The sequence below is a fragment of the Phacochoerus africanus genome, chromosome 11 (genome assembly GCF_016906955.1).
Source record: "Phacochoerus africanus isolate WHEZ1 chromosome 11, ROS_Pafr_v1, whole genome shotgun sequence".
In the NCBI taxonomy this organism is placed as follows: domain Eukaryota; kingdom Metazoa; phylum Chordata; class Mammalia; order Artiodactyla; family Suidae; genus Phacochoerus; species Phacochoerus africanus.
In genome coordinates this window covers 135470335-135494403 of record NC_062554.1, presented here as the reverse complement: position 1 = coordinate 135494403, position 24069 = coordinate 135470335, and the positions used below count along the sequence as shown (strand labels likewise).

The 24069-nt window shown below is 39.5% G+C and overlaps 1 protein-coding gene across 1 annotated transcript in view; it reads right to left on the bottom strand.

Annotated features, from left to right (window-relative positions):
* Positions 1–21201, bottom strand: part of SPATA48 (spermatogenesis associated 48) — a 46429-nt gene extending 25228 nt beyond the window's left edge. The window contains exons 1-3 of the mRNA XM_047753831.1: positions 20563–21201; positions 13635–13732; positions 1143–1219 (exon numbers count right to left, since the gene is read on the bottom strand). Of these exons, the coding sequence (XP_047609787.1) occupies positions 1143–1219; positions 13635–13732; positions 20563–21121 (734 nt within the window). The 5' untranslated portion in view covers positions 21122–21201. The remainder of the gene's footprint in view (positions 1–1142; positions 1220–13634; positions 13733–20562) is intronic.
* Positions 21202–24069: the final 2868 nt, after the last annotated feature.

Sequence of the window (24069 nt, the reverse complement as noted above, 5' to 3'; positions counted from 1 at the left end):
GTGAGGTGTGTCTGCCACGTTCCTTCAGCACGAGAGGACGGGGCTCCTGGGCAGAAGGGGAGGGCTTTGCCACACGCGCACCCTGTTACCTGCAAGTCTCACTGCGGCCACTTCCTGTCCACCTCCCTCTCCACTCGCCACCACTTCCAAAACCACTGCTCAGTGCCAACCTCCATTCTGGGCCTCGTCTCACCCGCTCCATTCACAGATGTAAACAGTCCATCCTCCTACCCCCACCTGGGCACCAGATCTCTTCATTTTTCTCCTCCCCTATTGGCTGCTTCCTGTGGGTCTCCCTTGCAGGCACCCACCTCCCATCCCTCCAGCACCACCCCCTGTACTGCCTCCGCTTTCAGGCCCGCTGCCCCTCTCGCTGCTCTTCTCCTTTGGCTCATGCAGAGCTGCGGCTTGACGCACCTGCCGGTAAGCCACAGCACCCCTCTTCCTCCTGCAGCCTGGCCCCTCCAAAGCTGCAGATCCACAGGCCCCGCTGCCTACTTGACACATCCACATGGGTGCCCAGTGAGCTGCTTCGTAGAGGTTCCCAGGCTAGGGTCGAATGGGAGCTGTAGCTGCCAGCTTACACCACAGCCACAGCAACGCGGGATCCGAGCCACATCTGCGACCTACACCACAGCTCACAGTAACGCCTGATCCTGAACCCACTGAGCACGGCCAGGGATCAAACCTGCAACCTCATGGTTCCTAATTGGATTCATTAACCACTGAGCCAAGATGGGAACTCCGAAAGGGGGCCTTTTATTCTCCGGTAAATCTCACAGTCTGGGACATGGACACATAACAGACACTCTGTATGGTTTTCGACTGAGTAAAAAGCTTCTCTGCCCCCCTATGATGCTGTATCCTCTTCTCCTCCTCCTCTGATCATTTCCTTTCTGTTTTGGTTTTACTTTTCTGTTAAATATAGGTCTTCTTCCTTTAGCTGTTTGTTTTCTCAATCAAGGTAAAGAGTCGTCCTGATGTGTGTGCTGTGTTCTGATGTGTGTGCTGAGCTCTGATGTGTGTGCTGTGCTCTTTGAATTCCTCACAGGATTCAGGATATTCTGAGCATGAAGGGGACATATTATTAAAGATAAAAGAAATATATAGTAAAATTAAGTTCTATTGGGAAAAATGCTTACTTTTGCGTGGAGGACTTGTAAAATGAGTCTTTTGCACTGTATTTCTTGTTCGGTTGCACGAGTGTGTCTCCATCATCCTAGAAAGGGTAAATAAGAAGTTTAAAAGAGCAGATATAAATGAGAACTGTAATGTTTTCTATTTGCCATGCTTTATTTTTTCCCTTTCAGCTTTTTTTCTTCTTTCAAAGCACCTCTTGGATGAAACAGATTTAAATGGTTTCCTATTTCCCTCTATTGCCTTGGAAATTTACATTCTGTGTATATAGTCTCTTAGTGATTAAATTAAAATTTAATAATTAGATATTATTTACTCATCTTTTTAATCTTCCCCTCTCTTATTTTTGGCTTGTTTTTAGTTTCTTAAGATTGAAATTTATGTAATTAATTTTAGACCTTTCTTGTTTCCTAATAAACACACAAAAGACGACCTTTTCCTTCCTAGTAGAGGTTTAACTCCTTTATACCAAATTTGTTGTTTTATTTTCATCATTCAGTTTAAAGTATTTTCTGATTTCTCCTGTGATTTTCTCTTTGATTCATGGGTTATTTAGATTTGTAGTGTTTAATTTAAAAATATTTGATGTTTTCCTAGACATGTTACAGCTATTATTTATTTTTAATTTAACCCTGTGGTGGTTAGAGGACATATATAGTAAATTATAGTCATTGGTGTTGAATGCAAACCAATTGTGCAATCCTGGAATATCCCCACTTACTCATGATTCATTATCTTTTTTTTCTTTGTCTTTTCAGGGCTACACCCGAGGCACATGGACGTTCCCAGGCCTAGGGGCTGAACTGTCGCTGTAGCTGCTGGCCTGGACCACGGCCACAGCAAAGCCAGATCCTTAACCCACTGAGTGAGGCCAGGGATCAAACCTGCGTCCTCATGGATACTAGTCAGATTCGTTTCTGCTGCACACGATGGGAACTCCCATTATCTTTTTTATCTATTGTCAAATTCAAGTTAGTAAACTGTTGCTAAAGACTTTTTTGGTCTGTTTATGGATATGTTAGATTGGAATTTTTGTTGTAATTTTTTTTCGTATTCTGGTGACAGGATTCTTTTGTCCTCAAAAGAAGATCCTCTGGCGTCAGCCATACAAATATCTTCTTAGATCAGTCTCCCAAGGCATTAGAAATAAAAACAGTGGGACTTAACCAAACTGACAAGCTTTTGCACAGCAAAGGAAACAAACAAACAAACAAAAAAGACAACCTACAGAATGGGAGAAAATAGTTGCAAATGATGAAACCGATAGGGCTGAATCTTCAAAATATACAAACAGCTCATACAATTCAACAGCAAAAAAGCAAACAACTCAAATGAAAAATGGGCAGAAGACCTAAATAGACATTTCTCCAAAGAAGACATACGGATGGCCAACAGGCATATGGAAAAATGCTCAACATCATTAATTATTAGAGAAGTCCAAATCAAAACTGCAGTGAGGTACCACCTCACACCCGTCAGAATGGCCATCATTAGCAAGTCCACAGATAACAAATGCTGGAGAGGGTGTGGAGAAAGGGAACCCTCCTGCACTGTTGGTGGGAATGTAACTTGGTACAATCACCATGGAAAACAGTATGGAAGTACCTTAGACAACTATACATAGAACCACCATATGACCCAGCAACCCCACTCCTGGGCCTATACCTGGACAAAATTTTCATCCCGAAATATACGTGCACCCCTACGTTCACTGCAACACTATTCACAGTAGCCAAAATATGGAAACGACCTAAATGTCCATCGACAGATAAATGGATTAAGAAGATGTGGTATATACACACAATGGAATACTACTCAGCCATAAAAGAACAAAATAACGCCATTTGAGCCAACATGGATGGAACTAGAGACTCTCATACCAAGTGAAGTAAGCCAGAAAGAAAGACAAATACCACATGATATCCTTACATGTGGGATCTAAAATATGGCCCAAATGAATCTATCTATAGAGTAGAAACAAACTCACTGACATAGAGAAGAGACTTGTGGTTGCCAAGGGACAGGGGGAGGGAGTGGGATGGACTGGGATGAATAGATGCAAACTATTTCATGTGGAGTGGATAAGAAATGAGGTCCGGCTGCATAGCACAGGGAACTATGTCTAGTCGCTTGTGATGGAACATGACGGAGAATAATATGACAAAAAGAATTATACATATATATATATTTATTTATCACTGGGTTACTTTGCTGTACAGCAGAAATTGACAGAACACTGTAAACTGACTATACTATTTTTTTTTAAAAAAAAGAATAATAGTTTTGTGTAATTCTTTCAAATTCGATACTATTTTTATGCTTCTTTGATTGGGCGAGAGCTAGGAACGCCAGGGTGTGGATGAGGTAAAGGAAGACGTTATTGCTTCACGCAGGTTACAAAGGTTACAACTATTTCGTTGTTCATTATTAACTCTGATTTACCTTTTCATATATATCTGATGTGAATTGAGGATAACTTTCAATTCTTTCCATCAATTTTTTTTTGCCAATGTCATGATGAGTACATGACTTGTCTGCTTTGACACAATTATGTTCACTGATTTCCTAAAGTTAAGCAAATCTTACATTTCTGGAATAGACTCAAATGTATCACAATGTATTAAGCATGTGCTATATTGCTAGATCCTAAACACGTGCATTTATCCTCGGTCTCTACCTGATACCTATCATTACTAATTTCTAGTTTAATTCAGTTTTGATCAGAGCATACTCTCGGTATAATTTCTATTATTTTAATTTATTTATGTCCCAGAAGATAATTTACCCTGGCGAACCCTCTGTGTGAATTGAAAAGAATTCCTATTCTGCTATCGTTTTATGCATTAGACCAAGTAGGTCAGGTTAGTCAGTAATGTTATTATACCTTCTTTTTTATTTTTACACTTTTATTGAAGTACGATTGATTTACAATGTTGTGATGATTTCTGCTATACAACCAAGTGATACAATGTTGTGATAATTTCTGCTGCACAACCAAGTGATACAGATGTGTCTGTGCATATATATACACACACACACACATTCTCTTTCAGATTCTTTTTGCACATAGATGAGCACAGAATGTTGGGTAGAGCTCCCCATGCTATGCAGCAGGTCCCTGTAGGCCAGTAATTCCACAGACCACAATGTACATATATGGCAATCCCCAAATCTTCTTTATCTTCACTTTTTTCTTGTCTATCTTTCTCTCAATTACCAAGAATGGAATACTTAAATCTCTGAGAATAACTGTGGCTCCGACGTCAGTTTCATCAGTTTTTGCTTCGCGTGTGAGTTGGCATTAGGTGCAGGTACATTTTATAAAACGACCTCCTTTACCCTCATGACCTATCTCTGTTAAACCTTCTTGTTCTGATATCTCCTTTGTTTGGTATCACTACTGCTCCTTCTGTTTTCTTAAACTACTTTTTGTGGAGTATACGTTGTCCCATCTTAAATTTTATCTATTTCTAGGTTACATGGTTTTCTTGCAGTCAGAATATAATTGGGTACCGATATTTTATCCAAGGTAACAATTTCTGACTTTTAATTATATATAGTTAGATTCAATATAACAATTAACACAGTTTGGCTTAAATCTAGCTTTATTTACTGTTTGCTTCATCTGCTCTTTATTCTTTTTGAATTACTTTCTTTTGGATTAGTTGAGGCATTTTTTCCTTTTTACAACTTGATTTTATTTATGTCTATTGGCTTATTGAATTTTTTCTCTCTTCCTCCTCCCCTCCCTCCCCGCTCTTCCTTCCTCCTTTCCTCCCTCCCTCCCTTCTTTCTTTTCTTCTATCATTGTCACTCTAGGATTTACAATATGCATCTTTAATTCTAGAGTTTACAGTAGAACATTATACCAGTTCATAAACATTGTAAAAATTACAACAGCATAGCCTCATTTTCCTCCTGACACTCCCTGTGCTGCTGCTATACAGTTTACTTCTACTTATGCTATAACCCTTAAATACCTGTTATTGTTTCTTTAGAAGAATATTTTAAATAACTTAAAAATAAAATGGTATTTTATTTTTACCCACATATTTACCCTTTCTGTTGACCTCACCTCCCTTTCATTGTGGAGATTCGAATTTCCACACCCTTTATTTTCTTCTAACAAACTTCCATTACATCTGCTAGCAATGCATTGTCTCAGCTTTGTTTTTCTGAAAATGTCCCTGTGTGTTTTGCCTTTGTTTTTGAAAATTGTTACTACTGGTTAAAGTATTCTTAGTTTTTTTTTTTTTTTTAAATGTAAAATGTGTCTCCATTTCCTTCTGGCACAGATTCTGATAAGAAGCCTGCTGCCATTCTTACAGGCGCCTCTATACGTAATGTTCTCTTTTTCTCTCTATGTTGAGGTTTTCCTCTTTATTACTGTTTTTCAGCAATGTGATTACTGTGCATAGTTTTATTTAGTATTCAGCTTGGCATGTGCTGAATTTCTCAGGACTGGAGATTTATAATTGTCATCACTTGGGAATAGTTTTGGCTATTATTTCCCCAAATATTTTTTCCCATCTTCCTTTTGTCCCGGGACTTCAACTACACGTGTGTTAGATGGCTTGATATTGTCCCACAGCTGATGGAGGCTTTATTAATTTCCTTCCTGTATTTCCTTTTGGACAGTTTCTACTTCTGTGTCTTTAATTTCACTTATCTTTTATCCTGCAGTGTCTAATCTGCTTCTAAAGTACCTGTGTACCTTTCATTTTAGACACTGTACCTTTCTCTAGAAGTCCTTTTGAGTCTTGTTTCTGGCATCCATCTTCCACTTTGTCATGGGGATGGTCCCCTCTGGCATCCAGATGTATGGACCACATCTGTAACAGCTGCCTGAACACGTTCCTGTCTGCTTGTTCCTTCATGACTGTGTCTGGTATTATTGACATACTTTTTCTCCTGGCTGTGAGGAATATTTTTCTTCTTTGCATAAAAATGTTTTTTTATTGAGTGTCTGTTTTAGATTTTCATTTGTTGGTTGCCAGGACAGGTTTTATACTTCAAGTTGGTTTCTGTAACCAGCACAATGTTGAGTCATTGAAATCGGTTGCATGCTTCTGAGGGTTTTTGCTTATGACCTCTGCTCATCAGAGTCCAGCGGAGCCGGTAGGAGAGGGCTAAGTAAGCCCGGCTACAAAGGTGATAGCCTTCCAGAGAGTCTGTCTAATACACTACATCCTGCAAAGTTTCTTCCTTCTCTTTTGTAGGGACGTGAGTTTCCCCTGCCCATGTGAGCTCTGCAAGAGCTGGTCTTTCCTCAGCTTTGGCGGTTTCCTCCGAGGGATGCACAGATCAGCCCTCTAAGGCCTGTGCACTCCCTCCCCCATGTCTCCAGAGGCAGCTCTCTGTAGCTCCCTCCTCTCTGCAATCCTATTCTGCAGATTCCACACCCAGAACTTCAATCTCTGGGTCCTCAAGTCTGTAAGAGCTTAAAGCCTTGTATGGACTCCCTTCCCTGGACTGTGATTGAGAAACTGTCTCCAGGCAGTAAGCTGGTCTCATGATAGAAGTCATGTTATTTTCCTGCTCTTAGAGATCTCAGCGCTTCAGTAAGTTGAGCAGGTGTTACCTCCACGAATGCATTCATTTCTTCTGCTATATTTTCTCTCATACTTTTTTTTTGGGGGGGGTTACTTTGCTGTCCATTTTCTACCTTTTTGAGAAGGGATTTTCATTCCCCAAGAAGGCTGCTACTGGCATTTAACGGGGAGAAGCAAGGAATGCTGATAACAATCCTTCATTGCACAAATGCCCCCACAGCAAAGAACTATTCAGCCCCAAACGTCAACTGTACCAAGGCTGAGAACTCCTGGTTTAATGTAGTCTTTTCATTCTTTTTCCATTAATTGCTTAATTCTTGTTCAGGGACCCCAATTATACATATATTGTTTTTTCTTTGCCTATCTTCCTTTTCAATCATTTTCACTTAGTTATTTTTAACTAATTCTTCAACATCTTTTTATTTCCTTGCGTGTTTTCCTGCTTTCTTCTATGTCCCTCAGTAAATTTTTATCTTAACTTCCTTTTCCTTGGTCATGATATAATTAGGTATTAATTTATGAATGAATTTTATTTCATTCATTTCACCTACAATTTTATTGTAGTTAATTTCTAAATTTCTGTATGAAGGCAGTTTTTCATATTCTCAAATGCTTGTTCGAAAATAAATAATTTACTTCAGAGTATTATAATTTTCAGTATTATAGTTGATTTAGGGAGGGATTTTCTTCACTAAAGTATTCTGATTCTTGGTTTTTGGTTTTATTAGAGTTTCTTGGTTTTTGGTTTTATTAGAGTTTCTGTGAATGGATAGTCAGTTTTCCTGAACTCCTTTTGTGAATTTTGGATGGTTTGCAATCTTTGTAGTTCAGTGGTATCAAAGTACAGTTTCTTTAATAAAGATTTTTTTTTCTTACCTTAATTCACTGTTACTGGAGGAGATGTATAATCTCCAACTAATTAACTCTTTTTGACTTTCGGGATCGTAAATTTTCTTCTTTTTTCCCATTACTAGCCAGCCTCTAAAAGGTCACTGTGCTTATTTTGATTTTCTCGTACACAATCAATTCCTTTCCGAGACGGCCATCCCAAATCACCTGTCCTTCCAATTCCTTTGCAAACTTAGATTGTGTATTTAAGTCTTAATTTAGTCTACTTATTAGTGTTGTTTTTTGTTGTTTTTTACCAATTTTAGGCTGACTTCTGCCTACCATGTAATTTCTCCAAGAGTGTCTTCATTTACCAAAGAAGGATTTTTGTTGAGAGCTTGAGACATGACTTGTTAGGATTTTGTGTCTTTTCTTTTTAACTTGCAGTAATTTGAAGTTCAGAATTTCTATCCTCTGATTATGTTGATGATAAAGTTTCTGTATACCATCATTTATCTTGTTCTGCACTGTTCTTGATCCCTGACCTGGGAGCTACATAAGCCACAGGGTGGCCAAAAATGAAAAAAGTATATATGTATTTTTTATTTCCTTAATTTTTTATTTTATCTTTATTATATTTTCCCTTCAACTTAAAAAATGTGTTTTTTTTCTTACTTTTTGAGGTGGAGGCCTGCTTAGTTCTTAAATTTTCAGTATTATTTTTCTGTTAAAATATGCTAAGATTATATATTTTCCTCCAGGTATTATTATAGTCACATTCTTACACATGTTGCTACAATATTTTTAATTGAAATATAATTGATGTACAATATTATATGTTACAGGTGAACACTATAGTGATTTATAATTTTAAAAGTCATATTCCATTTATTGTTATAAAATATTGGCTACATTCTGTGTGTTGTATATTATTTTATTATTGTTCAAGATATTTCCTAGGTTCCTTTATGATGTCTTTGGCCCATAACTCATTCATAATATATTCATTATCTTTCCAAATATATGATTTTCTAGAGTGATTTGCTCTGTCATAATTGTTTTGCATCTAAAATATAGACTGTATAATTTAAAGCATTTAAAGAAATTTAGACTTGTTTATGGCATAGCACATGGTAATTTTTATAAATGACCCTTGCAGAAAGATTTATTTATGTATGTCTACTAGGTCAGCTATTTTTTAAAAGGACTTTTTTTTTCTATTGTTGCTGGTTTATAGTGTTCCGTCATTTTCCTACTGTACAGCAAGGTAGACCCAGTCACACATACACATAGACGTTCTTTTTTCTCACATCTGGCTCCATCATAAGTGACTAGATATAGTTCCCTGTGCTATACAGCAGGGTCTCTTTGCTAATCCATTCCAAAGGCAATAGTCTGCATCTATGAACGCCAAGCTCCAAATCCATCCCACTTCCTCCCCCTCCCCCTTGGCAACCACAAGTCTGTTCCCCATGTCCATGATTTTCTTTTCCGTGGAAAGGTTCATTTGTGCCATATATTAGATTCCAGATATAAATGATATCATAGGGTATTTGTCTTTCTCTTTCTGACACACTTCCCTAGTATGAGAGTCTTTAGTTCCATCCATGTTGCTGCAAATGACATTATTTTGATCTTGTAATGGCTGAGTAGTATTCCATTGTGTATATATACCATTCATCTGCCAATAGAAATTCAGGTTGTTTCCATGTCTTGGCTACTGTGCATAGTGCTGAAATGAACATACAGGTGCATGTGTCTTTTTTAAGGAAAGTTTTGTCCAGATATATGCCCAAGAGTGGGACTGCTGGGTCATATGGTAGTTCTATATTTAGTTTTTTGAGGTACCTCCATACTGTTTTCCATAGTAGTTGTACCAGCTTACATTCCCACCAACAGTGCAGGAGGGTTCCCTTTTCTCCATACCCCCTCCAGTGTTGGTTATTTGTGGACTTATTAATAATGGCCATTCTGACTGGTGTGAGGTGGTACCTCATGTAGTTTTGATTTGCATTTCTCTAATAATCAGTGATGTTGAGCATTTTTTCATGTGCTTTTTGGCCATCTGTATAACTTCTTTGGAGAAATGTCTAGTCAGGTCTTTTGCTCATTTTTCGATTGAGTTGTGACTTTTTTGCTGTTGAGTTGTTGAAGTTGTTTGTGTATTTTAGAAATTAAGCCCTTGTCAGTTGGTTCATTTGAAACTGTTTTCTCCCATTCTGTAAGTTGTCTTTTTGTTTTATGGTTTCCTTTGCTGTGGAAAAGCTTGTCAGCTTGATTAGGTCCACTGGTTTATTTTTGCTTTTCTTTCCGTTGCTTTGGGAGACTGACCTGAGAAAACATTTGTAGGGTTGATGTCAGAGAATGTTTTGCCTATGTTCTCTTCCAGGAATTTGATGGTGTCTTGTCTTATATTTAAGTCTTTAAGCCATTTTGAGTTTATTTTTGTGCATGGCACGAGGGTGTGTTCTAGTTTCGTTGATTTGCATGCAGCTGTCCAGGTTTCCCAGAAATACTTGCTGAAAACACTGTCTTTTTCCCATTTTATATTCTTGCCTCCCTTGTCAAAGATTAATTGACCCTAGGTGTCAGGGTTTATTTCTGGTTCTCTAGTCTGTTCCATTGGTCTGTATGTCTGTTTTGGTATCAGTACCGCACTGTCTTGATGACTGTGGCTTTGTAACATTGCCTGAAGTCTGGGAGAGTTATGCTTCCTGCTTGGTTTTTGTTCCTCAGAATTGCTTTGGCAATTCTGGGTCTTCTGTGGTTCCATATAAATGTTTGGATTGTTTATTCTAGTTCTGTGAAAAATGTCATGGGTAATTTGATAGGGATTGCAATGAATCTGTAGATTGCTTTGGGTAGTGTGGCCATTTTTACAATATTAATTTTTCCAATGCAGGAGCATGGAATATCTTTCCATTTCTTTGAATCCTCTTTAATTTCCTTGATTAGCGTTTTATAGTTCTTGGCATATAAGTCTTTTACCTCCTTGGTCAGGTGTATTCCCAGGTACTTGATTTTTCTGGGTGCAATTTTAAAAGGTATTGTATTTTTGTATTCCTTTTCATTTTTGTTGGTGCTGGGCCGACACTGACAGCTGCTGCTATTTCTGCTATGTCTGCATTACTTGCGTGTAACCATAACTAATCCTTAATGTACAGAAGAAAATGTGAGGGGGATGCCTCAGGAAACCCCAGAACCAAAGCAGTGGGTATAATAATTGTGTCTTCATGTTGTTTCCATCCTATTCTGCTACACATCTGGGATTCCAAGTAAACATATGTTCTTCTTTTCCACTGTATCTTCTATGTTTCTTACTCTCACTTCTCTATTTTCCATTTTTTTTTGAAATTTGTGTGTCATCTGGAGTGGTTTCCTCTCTATTATCTAGAGTTTTCCAACTCTAACTGTGTCTACTCTGCTAATCCATCCATCTACCGTGTTCTTGGCTTATTTTCTTTTTCAGTTCTGTTACTACATTTTCCCCAATTTTCTAATTTCACATTTTATAATTTATAGCTTATTGACAAAAATTATGAGCTCATCTTTTTTTTTTCCTTTTTGAATACTCTATGCATATGTCTACTGTCTAGAAACAATTTGTTTCTCTTTTTGTTTTCTCTCATTTCTGTTCATTCTCATTCACAGTGTCCTTTCTCTTTATGTGTTTGGTTACTGCTGATGGTGTGTTAAACATGATATCTTAAAAGTTTTTGACAAAAATAATTTGAGACTTGGCAATTAATACATTATCTTCCTCCAAAGAAGTTTTGTTTGTCTCCTTCTGGATCCTGGGAAGGATAGTAATCTGGGATCACTGGAGCACCAGTTCAAGACTGGAAGTTCTCCCATTTATTGTGAAGCCAGCTGCAGTCTGTTCAAGGCGTTTGTACTATCAATTGACCCTTACTTCTTGGGAGAAGGCCTTCAGGAATTTAGCCCAAAGTAGTGGGTGGTTTTCAAAGACCAATTCCAATTTTGGATATTTTATTCTGGTGAGACTAGGAAGTGTTCAGTCAAAGTTTATTTCCCCTTCCTCTGAGGCCAAAGTGACCTAAGTGCTGGCTTAAATTTTAGAGTTCCTATCCTCATTGGCCCAGCAATTCATCTCCACCTTGTTAGATTTTTTTTTCTTTTTATGGCCGCACCTGTGGCATATGTAAGTTCCCAGACTAGGGGTAGAATTGGAGCTGCACCTGAGACCTGCACCATAATCACAGTAACACGAGACCCAAGCCACATCTGCGATGCGCACTGCAGCTTGCCAGCAGTATCGGATCTTTCGCCCACTGAGCGAGGCCAGGGATCAATCCGCATCCTCACAAAGACAACCTTGGGTTCTTCACCCACTCAGCCACAACAGGAACTCTTCCTATTAGCTTTGTGATGTTAAAAAAAAATATTAATGCAGTTGTTTTTCCATTGGCAGTGTTGTCCCCTGTAACTTAGTTACCTTCTACTACTGGTAGTAAAATATTAAGATTTACTTTGTCATAAAAGCCTAAGCTTTTTAAAAATATAAATAAGTATGCTTATATGCTTTTGCATGACAAGCACCAACTTCAGAGTTCTAACTCTATTAAAATAGATAGCTAAGGAAAGCATGTAGCCTTTCCCTAAATTTACAGCCTTAGATGGAAAAAAAAGACATAAATGCCTTCCATTTCTTACAATGGTCCCTTTCATGTGCTCTCACAAGACACTGCTGAGGAGCAATGGATTCTTAGAAGAATCTGGAGATGGAGTAAGTGAACCCAATAAATTCAGATTTTCTTTTCCCTTGTAACTGAATTCTGTATTTTATCCAAAATTTAGAAGAGCTCAAAACAGGCCAAATCTCCCGCATTCCAATGCCGTGATTTTCTTATCGAGAAAAATACATAAACAAGGAAAGCCGTGAGGCCCTGGCCTGGGCAAACGGCATCTTGAGTAAAGGAGGCCCTGGTGACATTTGTTTTGAATGACCTTTCTGTTCCACGGCCCTAGTGCAATCGACGATTTGTGGGAGGTATGCTCCCTTCCTCTTTGTGGTAAGATTACAAAAGCCATTGGCAAAGGGAGAGGTGGGAAAAGAGAGAAAAGAAGAAATCAGTCCGAGTCTCTTAACTACAGACAAATTATCAAGCAGATCAGCTTTAGGAAGTACATATAAGTTACAGAAATGGAAATTGATTCCTTGAAAGTATCCATATCTCTACTGCTAATAGGCTTGGGGTTTCTTTTTGGGGTGATAAACATTTTCTAAAATTAGATTTTGGTAATGGGTATACAATTCTGTGAATACCCTGAAAAAACAAAAACAAACACTGATTTGTTTCAATTCAAAATTTACTTCAAACGGGTAAATTTGATGGTGTGTAAAATGTATCTAAATAGAGCTGTTTTCTTCTTTAACCTTGCCGAATCTAGGTATCCCTTGAAGAGTCTTCAAGTAATCCAAATACCAAGGGTTTAGAGCCTACAAAATCCACATAGGATAATGATTCAGAAAGATATCTAGGTTTAAAGTTTGATCTTATATTTACTACCCTTGTGGTCAAAAGTCAGTTACTTAACATCACTGGACCTCAGCTTTCTCACATAATAGGGGCTAACAACACTATCGTGTCCAGAAGCAAAGGCTGAAACACAGTTTTTCATCATTTAATACATGGTGGGGGTGCTTGGGGTGAAGAGTAGGATGGGACAAGGAAAAAAAGCTAATGAGAATGTGGTGTCAGCTGAAGACTTGCTTTATTCTGTTTCTTCAAGGATGCCCACCATTGGCCAAAGTCTGAGGGGTCAGTGTGGGAGGGGGCAATGTCCAGCTGGTAGCTTCCAGGCATTTAGTGGCCATTAGTCACTGCTACAGGGGAGGGTGCGCTTGCCAGTAGAGGGGGTCTGGGTTGGGCACTAATCATCTAGCACTCACCCCTGTTCCATGAGGTTTTTGTTTGGATGGTACAAGATAATGCGTAATATACAATGACTGTAAACTTTGCACAGTGCCTGGCACATAAGAAGTACTTTATACATGGTAACTATTCTTGACGGGGCACAAAATATCAAATCCACAGACAATGAAATAAATTGATGACAAATATTATAGAACACTACCAAGCAAGAGAGTCTTACTGTACTTGTTGCTTCCTCGTCAAATGTATACGGGTGATGTGTTGAATGTTCTTCATGATGAGTTCGTAAAGGAGTAACTTTCACTGGGCTTGTCCAACCTAAACGCAAAAATGTATGTGCTTTGGGTACAAACAATATACGTACCAAATGCCACAGAAACTTCTTCTACCACCAGAAACATTGCCCATTAGAAAACTAAACTGTGGGGTGTTACTTTTCAGTGGGGTATCTAACAGCTTTTCTCAGTAGTGCAAACAGAACAGCTCTGGATTTACGTGTTAGAGTAATTACAGTAGTGTAGAATTGTTATTTATTATTGTTGGAAGAGATCTCTTGGGTACCATGAATCTGTCTATGGTGCAGACATGATGGGGATAGTGGAGACACAAAGGTGTTAATTACTAGGTAAATAATTCACCCGATGATACAGGAGGCTAGCAAACATAAAAGCTGCCTTAGCGCAAATGTGGGCAGATGAATATGTAAAGATGGAAGACAGGTTTTCTGGTTTTGCGGTGCTGGTGAACAATTGGAAAGACGTATGTGGAAGCAGATCTTCGACACAACGTGGGGACTATAATAATAGTTGAGCTCTGAGTGTGGTGGGAGTGCAGGCGGGACATGTAATCCAGCCAGACTGTAGGGAGCCAGCGACATCCTCCTGGATGTAAGGCCAGCTCTCATCTTGACAACTGAGTAGGGCTCAGATAACAAAGGGAGGTGGAAGAAGAGTCATTCCAGGCAAGGGAACAGTATGGGCAATGGTCGGCCCACCCTGTGAGAGCAACGCCAACGTTGATAAGAAATTACTGATGGCGGGTATGGCTCCACCATGAGAGGGTGGCCAGGGAGGATGAACAATGAGGCAGGAACAACCTAACCCAGAGAGACTGCCCTTGGAAAGCTTTAATCATAGAGATTGGTAACTTCTGCAAATTACTCTGGTTTGGACAGGGGATTAATGTGGGTGAAGACAAAGCTTGCACATAGAGATCTGCTTCCTACCCCATGGGGGCTTCCGACTTGGTCATCTACTTTTAGATTTGGCTCACGAGTTAATCCAACTCAAAGAAGTAACCACAGTGTTGCAGTTTGGGAGATGTTTAAACATAAGTAAAGTGAATTGCCTGAGGGGTCTAAGATACACAGGAGCACAGGGTCACCATGAGCTCCCCCCCGCCGCCACCCCAGCTGGTGGAGCTGCCTAACAGACTACAGCACATCTTGGCTTAACAGTGGACATCCTTTCTGGCTCAGGCACCAGTGTGACTTCATGAATTATTTGACCCCCTTAATGATCACTGTCAAGAGCTGTGAAAACCACAATTGATGTATTTAAAGAAACTGACAAATTTCTGGCATGTGGTTTACATTTATTACTGATTAGTAGTTGTAACATTATTAGTATCTATAGTAGTAATATAGTAACATCATTTTCATAACGTTGATGACGAGTCAGTCCACAGTTGACTCAGACATCAGGACAGACTCTGCAAAGGGAAGTGGCACGTGAGGGGTGGAAACCGGTGGACCTCGGTGGACCGTGAAGGGAGTTAGAAACAGGAGAGTGTGAGAAGGCCTTGACACCGCCTTACCGACTGAAGATGGAGCAGGGCATGTGGAAAGACTAGGAGCAGTCTGTGCCCCTGGCTGCCAGAGAGCAAGGAGACAGTGCCTCAGATGTGAGGAACTGAATTCCGCACAATCTGAATGAACTTAAAAGCAGATTTTTTTCCCCAGATCCTCCAGAGATGAACAAAGAGGATATGAACAAAGAACATTGTTGGATCTTGAGTAGAAAACCCAGTTAAGCCTGTCCAGGCTTCTGACTCACAAATTTGTAAGAAATGGGTTTTGTTTAAATCTGCTAGGTTGGTGGGAGTTTGTTACAGAGGCTGAGATGAGAGGCCAAAGCAGAGTGAGAGAGGTGGCTGTGAATTCCATGATCATTTCGATTCTAAGAAGGATAATTATGTCTATGACTTAGTTGGCCAAATAAAACCCTCCAGAAGACTCTCATGCCAATAGCAGCAATATGGCACTTTGTGCTACCCACTGATTTGAAGCCATGCTAGCAGCTGCTTAGGAAAAAAAAAATTAGAAAAACAAGAAAACTAAAGTCTTGATTTTAAGCTACAGTAGAAGAAAGTGTCAGGGCAATGAATTACAACCAATATCTCAGGTATATGTCATCTAAGTATGATGATGTCCTTTTTTTTTTCTTTTTTTTTTTTTAAACTTGTTTCCATATCTACTGGTGCAAAATACACAACCCCAAACTAGTATTTTAAAACAACTGCTCATCATCTCCTGGTATTATGAAGTGCCCTATGTCCTATGGCAAAGCTCGGATAGCTAGAAAGGTCCAAAATGACCCCTCACTCATGTGGTGCAAGCTGGTGTTGACTTATGTGGGAGCTTAGCTGGACTTAATGACCTAATGCCTTGTTATTTATTTTTTTCCTATGGGCCTAGGTTGGGTCTCTCAGAAAACAGGGACTGAAACTCCAGGGGAATAATCTCAAAAGTACTAACCCCAAAGTGCCAGTAATTTCTATGCCTCCAGTGGCATCATATTTGCTAATAGCTTACCTGCCAGAGCCACTCCTGTGTTTAAGCCCACAGTCAAAGTGAGAAGGAAACGGACCTCAGTTCACCATAGGAGAAGGAGCAGGCATATTAAGGAAGGGGTGAACTGCCAAAAGCCACTTTAGGGAATAGCTATTACACACCTCTCTTTCATAACTCATACTCTCACCTTAGCAGTTTCATGCCACCAAACAAATATCAAGTCTTTGGTCAAGGAAAGCACTGTAGCATTTCCTCATTTATTAGAGATTTAACATGTTTAAAACTGTGATCATATTTTTACCATGAATGGGTTTTATGTGTAATTCATCAAATTGTGTTAATTTGGAGAGGTCTACTATAAACACTATTTTCCCATAGACCCTATTATTTTTATTATAAAGCATTTCTAAAATATGGTGCTTTTAAAGAACTAAAAACTAAACAAAAGATTCAAGGACTGTAGTTCCCGTTGTGGCTTGGTGGTTAATGAATCCAACTAGGAACCATGAGGTTGCGGGTTTGATCCCTGGTCTTGCTCAGTGGGTTAAGAATCCAGTGTTGCCGTGAGCTGTGGTGTAGGTTGCAGACACAGCTCGGATCCTGTGTTGCTGTGGCTTTGGCATAGGCTGGTGGCTACAGCTCCAATTAGACCCCTAGACTGGGAACCTCCATATGCTGTGGGAGTGGCCTTAGAAAAGGCAAAAAAAAAAAAGATTCAAGGACTATTTGATGTATTTTTTATAAATTCATGTGTTATCTCTCCTCTAATGATTATAGATAGAGTCTTTTTTTAATATCTAAAACACCCTTTGTTAGAAATCTCTCCTCAGTTTTTTTTTTCCTCAATCTATAAAAAGGGAGGTCAATTATGTTGCTATTTTCAAAGAACGAACTTTAGGTTTAGTTTATTTTTTAGTTGTTTTTCTATTCTCTATTTTATTTATATGAACCAAACATCTGAAATTCAAAATATATAATACAGATACTGACAGAATTGAAGAGAGAAAGAGCCCTACAATAATAGTTGGAAATTTTAGTACTCTACTTTCAATAATGGATAGAACGACCAGACAAAGATCAGTAAGGAAATAGAGGACTTGAACAATTTCACTGAACAGACATATACAGAACCCTCCTACCAATGGAATACCCAAGCAGAATACACGTTTTTCTCAGGTGCACATGGAACATTCTCTAGAATAGACTATATTGTAGACCACAAAGCAAGTCTTAGCAAATTTAAAAGGACTGAAAAGACAAAATACTTTTTCTGATCACAACAGAATGAAAGTAGAAATTGATAAAAATGGAATAAAACTAAAAATCAATATTGGAAAATTAAACAGCATACTTCTAACCAATAGGTCAAAGAATAAATAACATGGGAAATTAGAAATCATCTTGAGACAAATGAAAACAAAAACATAAATTTAGGGGTTTAGCAAAAGTAGTGCTAAGAGCAAAACTTATATACATAAGGGTTTACATTAAAGAAGATCTCAAATCAATAACCTAAATTTACACCTTAAGGATTTTGAAAAAGAACAAACTAAACCCAAAGCCAGCAGAAAAAAGAAAATAATTAAGATCAGTCCAGAGATACACAAAATAGAGAACAGAAAAATAGGGAAAATCAATGAAAGCAACAGTTGGTTCTTACAGAGATCAATAAATTGACAAACATTTAGCCATGCTGAATCAGAGAAGAAGAAAGAAGGCTCTAATAGCTAAATCACAAACGAAAGAGGAGACATTACAACTGATTTTTGTTGGAGGAGGTCACTGAGAGGATGTCCATGAGCTGAACTCAGGAAATCAGAGGCTCCTCACCCCCTCTGCTCTTTTTGGAATGTATGTTCAGCCCACAATTTCCACAGTAGGAGCTGTCTCAAGGACACAGCCTTGAGAGAGTAATGTATTGTTGATTCTATCTGGGCAGGATACGTGACTGAACCCTGTTAGGTCCTCTAGGTAAACTTTTAAGATGGTGGCAGGCCGGTATGGAGATCTACTCATCCTGTGGCCATCCAAGACAAGCATCATAAGTAACTTCCGTTGTTTATTCAACCTGCCACCTACCAATGTGGAGTGTCTGCCTCTTTCTTCAGTCTCTCCCTGCCCTCTGAATACAGGTGCCAGTTTTAGATTTTGCCCTGAGGTTTTTCCAACCAACAATTTTACAAAATAAAAAGATTAGAAGAAAGTATTATGGACAGTTGTGGACCAAATAATTCTATAACCTACATGAAATGGACAAGTTCCTAAAAACACATAACCTCCAAGATTGAATTATGAAGAAAGAGAAAATATAAACAAACCTATAACTAATAAGGACACTGAATCAGTAACTAAACCTCCCAACAAAGAAAAGCCTGGGATTAGATGGCTTCACAGGTCAATTCTACAAAATATTTAGAAAAGAGTTAACACCAATCCTCTTCAAGCTCTTCCAAAAAAACGTGAACATTTCCAAACTCATTCCCTAAGGCCAATCTTACCCTGATACCAGAGACACTACAAGTTACAGATGAACATCCTAATGAATACTGATACAAAAATCCTCAAAATACTAGAAAACAGAATTTAACACACACTTGAAAGGATGATACACCATGGCCAAATGGGGTCTATATATATATATATATATATTTTTTTTTTGGCCCACACCAGCAGCGTATGGAAGTTCCCAGGCTAGGGGTCGAATTGGAGCTGTAGCTGCCAGCCTACACCACAGCCACAGCAACGTGGGATCCAACCCACGTCCTCATGGATACTAGTCGGATTTGTTTCTGCTGCATCACAACGGGACCTCTGGGGTCTATTTCTTGAATGCAAGTAACTATAATTGCGCACTATTGGAGCAGTCACTATGGAAAACAAAATGGCTGGAATTTTCTGCTTACAAGCAAAGTGGCATACTTGTCTAAAACAGAACTACAATCAGTAAGGTTTCAATTCCTTTAAATACGTGTTCTTGACAGTGACTATCATTATATATTGCAACATCAGCAAAAGATTAAACTCAAGCTCCTTTCTTGACAGATTAGAAAATCACATAAGTTTGGAATCAGTGAAAAATACATTGTCTGTGACCATGACCTGAGCCCATCAATGGGTCCCTCAATGTGCAATGCATTTGCTTCTCAGTTACACCTATTGTCTAGATGGTATTTCCAATGGACTGTAGAAGAATTACTTCTTAAAATAAGTTGTTCAACGTTTTTATTATTTACATAACTTCCAAACTAAGAAATTTCCCCAAGCCCACCTGCTGAGGCCATAACTGAGAGAGCACATTAAAAGCGTAACTCTTACCTTATGCTTATCTCTCACAAAATTGCTCTTTCTAGTTCAAAAGTGGGTATCTGGAGTGTGGGGTTAGGGACCACTGTCTCGTGGGGTTTTTTGTTTCCATTACCTTTGCCTTTTTCTCACTCTCTTCCTGGTTCCAAGTGCCTGCGGCCTCTCTTTATGGAGGAGCAGCTAGAACCAATGCTTCAAAAAAAATGGTGACATAAGGTTCCTCCACACAAAGCCTCCCTAGGTCTCTGGTCTGTGGCTGGGGCTGAAAAGGAGTGGTGAAGTGGGTGGAGCCCCCTCAGGCTGTAAGGCTACAGCTCTGGAGCATCTCTTGCGATAGCCTTTGGCCTTTTCCTTTTCATATGCTCAAACCTGTTAATCTCTCTTCACTCCCCACCTGCCAGACACATTTCCAAACAGCTGCCTGCAGCTTTCCTTTGGAAGTGCTGCTCATCACTTCTGGCACACCTGGGACACTCTGGGAGGTCTTAGGTAGGAATCATGCGGGGGCATGTATCAGTTTGTGGTCTTCAATCCTGCCTCCAGGGCTGTGGTGGAGTTACTCATGCAGGGGTTGTCTATCTTCAGCTCCTGTTCTTACTAGACTCCCCAATTTACTTTCAACTCTTTTCCTGTTTTATTTCAGCCCCCATAACCTAACTCTTTGATAATCATCAGCAGATTTATTTTTTCAAGGGAGAAAGATATGGAGGCATGATATGCAATGATTGGAGTTAAACATAAATTTCATTGAGGCAAAATTAGATTATCTGTACCTTTAGAATAAATTATCTGATATAGACATTGTGTTGCCACTTATACTAATGAATGCACTTTTTGCAAACCAACTATTTTTTTTTTTTTACAAATAGGTTTACAAAAGGCTTATCATTCTCACTACTTTTTGTTTACAATCTGTAATTTAAGTGAAAGGATTCCTTATTCGGTTCTTTACAATTTTATGTTAAATTAACTGCTAAATACTGAATCTTATATCCATGCTCTTCTCCCTCCTTTGAATGTTTAAAAATTACAAAGCCCCTGTCACTTTATTTACCTCCAAGTCTTGCTCTGATGGAAACGTCTGGTACTGCCCTCGAATTCCATCTCCTGTCCTGTTTTAGTTCTTCGAATAAAAGGTTCTTCCTTTTTAATGTCGTCTGAAATCCCGTGTCTGGCCTGGGAACTCGATGCTGAGGTTTCACATCACTGAAATCCACCAGGCTTGGAATGGCTCTGCCAAGGCCAGGCTTTAAGTCGGCATCACCACCAGGACTCAAAAACCCTGAACAGGAGTCACCTAAAGGTACATCATCCCGAAGGGGGAATAACGGATAATCCGGTCCATAGGGCGGGGGATAAGGATAGTGCAAGTGATAGTCGGGCAGTGCTGAAGGGGGGTAAGGGTGAAATTTAAGAAAAGCAGGGTTGCATTTCTTCTCAATTCTGCCATAGTCATGTCTGTCCTCAACTCCTTTCACAAAAGGCATGTTCAGTTTCCTTAAGAGATCACGGTGGTGAGGGTAATCTACATTCTCAACAGCCTTTGCCCTTGAAAGGAAGGACCCTTCAGAGATACGTATCTTCCCAGGTGTGTGCTGTGAATCCATATCCATGGACTTCCTCTGCAAAATTTTGGATGACTCTATATTAAGTGCCTCTGGTATGCCCTTGATCGATAAAGCTCTTCTATTTCTAATCACTGAGGATTGGTTAATCTAATATAGTTATTCATTTGGCTTTCTCAAAATAAGTAGGTTTTTGTTTTGTTTTTTAATTTTTAAGGTAAATGCATATTCTCCACCAAAGGAAATACAGGTCAGTAAGGGACCAGAACCAGAAAATATAACAGAACCCATGTTGCTTGGCAACGATTAGAACCGTAATACACTGGACCTTTTATTATATACATCATAATTTAATTCTTAGGAAAAACAGAAACAGCCTTGTTAGGAATGTCTCCACAATAGTTTTCTCATCCATGCTTAGAAACTGTGCTCATTTGTTATTTTTAATTTTTCCATAAGTTGATATTGTATGGGTAAATGATATTAGTAAAGGGTGGCAGTTAATGAAATGAGAATACACATTTTTTAAAGTACATCTCTATATACTTTAAGTATTTATGTCATAGATATAACTAACAAAACATGTACTTAAATATAAATTTTTTTTTTGTCTTTTTAGGGCCGCACCCACAGCATATGGAGGTTCCCAGGCTAGGGGTCAAATCCGAGCTACAGTTATTGGCCTACACCACAGACACAGCAACGCCAGATTCAAGCCTCATCTGCAACCTACACCACAGCTCACGGCAACGCCGGATCCTTAACCCACTGAGCGAGGCCAGGCATCGAAGCCTCAACCTCATGGTTCCTAGCCAAATTGGTTTCCGCTGTGGCACAACAGGAACTCCCCCTCAATAAGGTTCCTAAATTCATTTCAGGACTACAAAAAATAGCAGGTATTAGCTCACATGCAAAAAAAAAAAAAAAAAGGTCATCAATATACTGTTCATATAAAAGCTCATTGCACTGAGATAACTTGGTCTTGCATGAACGCTACCAAAGAAATTCCAGATGGGAGAATTTGGGCACACGAGCTCACACCATCCCCACTGGAGTAAAAGTAAACAAATACGAATAAATAAACAGACAGACCTACCTTCTTTCTGATTTTAGGAGTTAGCTTTCCACCTTTAGAATCACACTGCTCATTACCTAAGAGCTCCAATATCACAGCCGATTCTCAGCTTAACATTAGAAAGTGACACAGCAGACCACGGCAGGAGAGACTGATGACCTGAAGCAAATTCTCGATGACAGAAAACCCAGATTTCAGGATTCAGCACGTCTGAATAGTCCTCTCTATCCTTTATTCTTTAGAAGTCCATGGTCCAAAGTTCATTTGGTAAAAATCCTATTGTGCAGGTTTACTTGCTTATAAAAATTGAAAGTATTTTTAGCAGAATACATACCTGGACAAATATAGTGACTGACTGGGCACTATTCAGTAAAATACGTTTCCTAGGAGTGCTCAAAGCAACTGCAGGACTTTAACCAAAATGCTGGCTGGATCTAAATCATTCAGGTCTCTTTTTATGAAACATGCCTGAAAAGGTTAAATTTGGGATTTTATATAGACTAGGAAGAATTTCTAAATAAGCGACTCTACTCAGTGGAATAAAATGTACTATATACATTTTACCAATTTAACACATGCATAAACATGGCCAGGAAACTCAAGGAAGATGCATAAAATTCATTTTATTTTCTTAGTAAGAACCAAGGACTTAGGATTTTTATGTGGTCCTTAAGACATGTCTTCGTCCTGGTTCTGGTATTAAAAAGAAGCCTTAACCCTTTCTATTACTTTCTTTTTCCTTTTCTTTGCATGGCTGCGGGGGGAGGGGGGGGCACACCGCATTTGCTGCATATGGAAATTCCTAGGATAGGGGTCAAATTGGAGCTGCAGCTGCCGGCCTGTGCCACAGCCACGCCAAATCTCAGCCATGTCTGCAGACCTACACCACAGCTCAAAGCAACACTGGATCCTTCATGCACCGAGAGAGGTCAAGGGTGGAACCCATATCCTAATGGATATTAGTTGGGTTCGTAACCTGCTGAGCCACAACGGGAACTCCCTTTCCTTTTCTTTCTAAAATTTATGACTATTTGAATGCTTACATTATACCAGGAACTATCCTAGGAGTTGAGGTCAAATCAAGATGGTGGCAAAACAGACAAGATCTTAGCTTTGAGGACATATAAAGAAGGCCAACGGAAAGACAGCGGGGTGATGATATCAGTGGTGCAACCAAAATACACGGGAAGGCAGCAACGTTTGAGGTAAGCTACCAAACAAGCAGGGAGGCTGACTTGGGTAGTTAGGCGGTCAGTTTGAAATCCCTTGCCTTGAGCGAAGAACGCCCTGTGATGGTTTCCGGTGGACTCTGAATCACTCATTTCTTCCTGCTACAGGCATTCTCTCTTCTTCAGTTGCTTAAATGTCATTCTTTTTCTATGTATTTGCACCAACTGCACAAGATGTACTTCCATGGTAGTTCTGTTCATGTTAAGCAAATCTTTCCAGCTGCAGAGAAGCAGAGGGTTTTAACACGTTCTGGCTATAAGTGGCCACTTAGGGGTAAGGATGCTTTAATACATCTTTCTGAATTTGGATGATAAAACACAATTTTCCAGGCAGAGCGTTGCAGTAAGGTCAGTTTGATCCAAGGCTGTTTGCTCCACTCTACCCGTGGCCAAGGACCCACTTTCATTCCCAATTAAGTCCCACAGGTCCACAGGTGACATCAGGAGAAGGCCTCCAAGGGCTGGACCACTGATAAGTCACGTGACCCTCCCATCTGTGGTTCAGGGCCCGTGCTGGGCCCACGAATGCCTGCACCAAGCTCAGGCGCGGGTTGCGAGGTCCGTGGCTCTTCCATCCGGTCCAGAACCTTCCACAGATCCCTTATGCCCTCTGAGTTCGCCTAGCGGCGGCGGATTCCCCCTGCGGGCGGCTTTGACCAGCTCCTCTGGCATCTACAGGAAGCGGCCCGAGG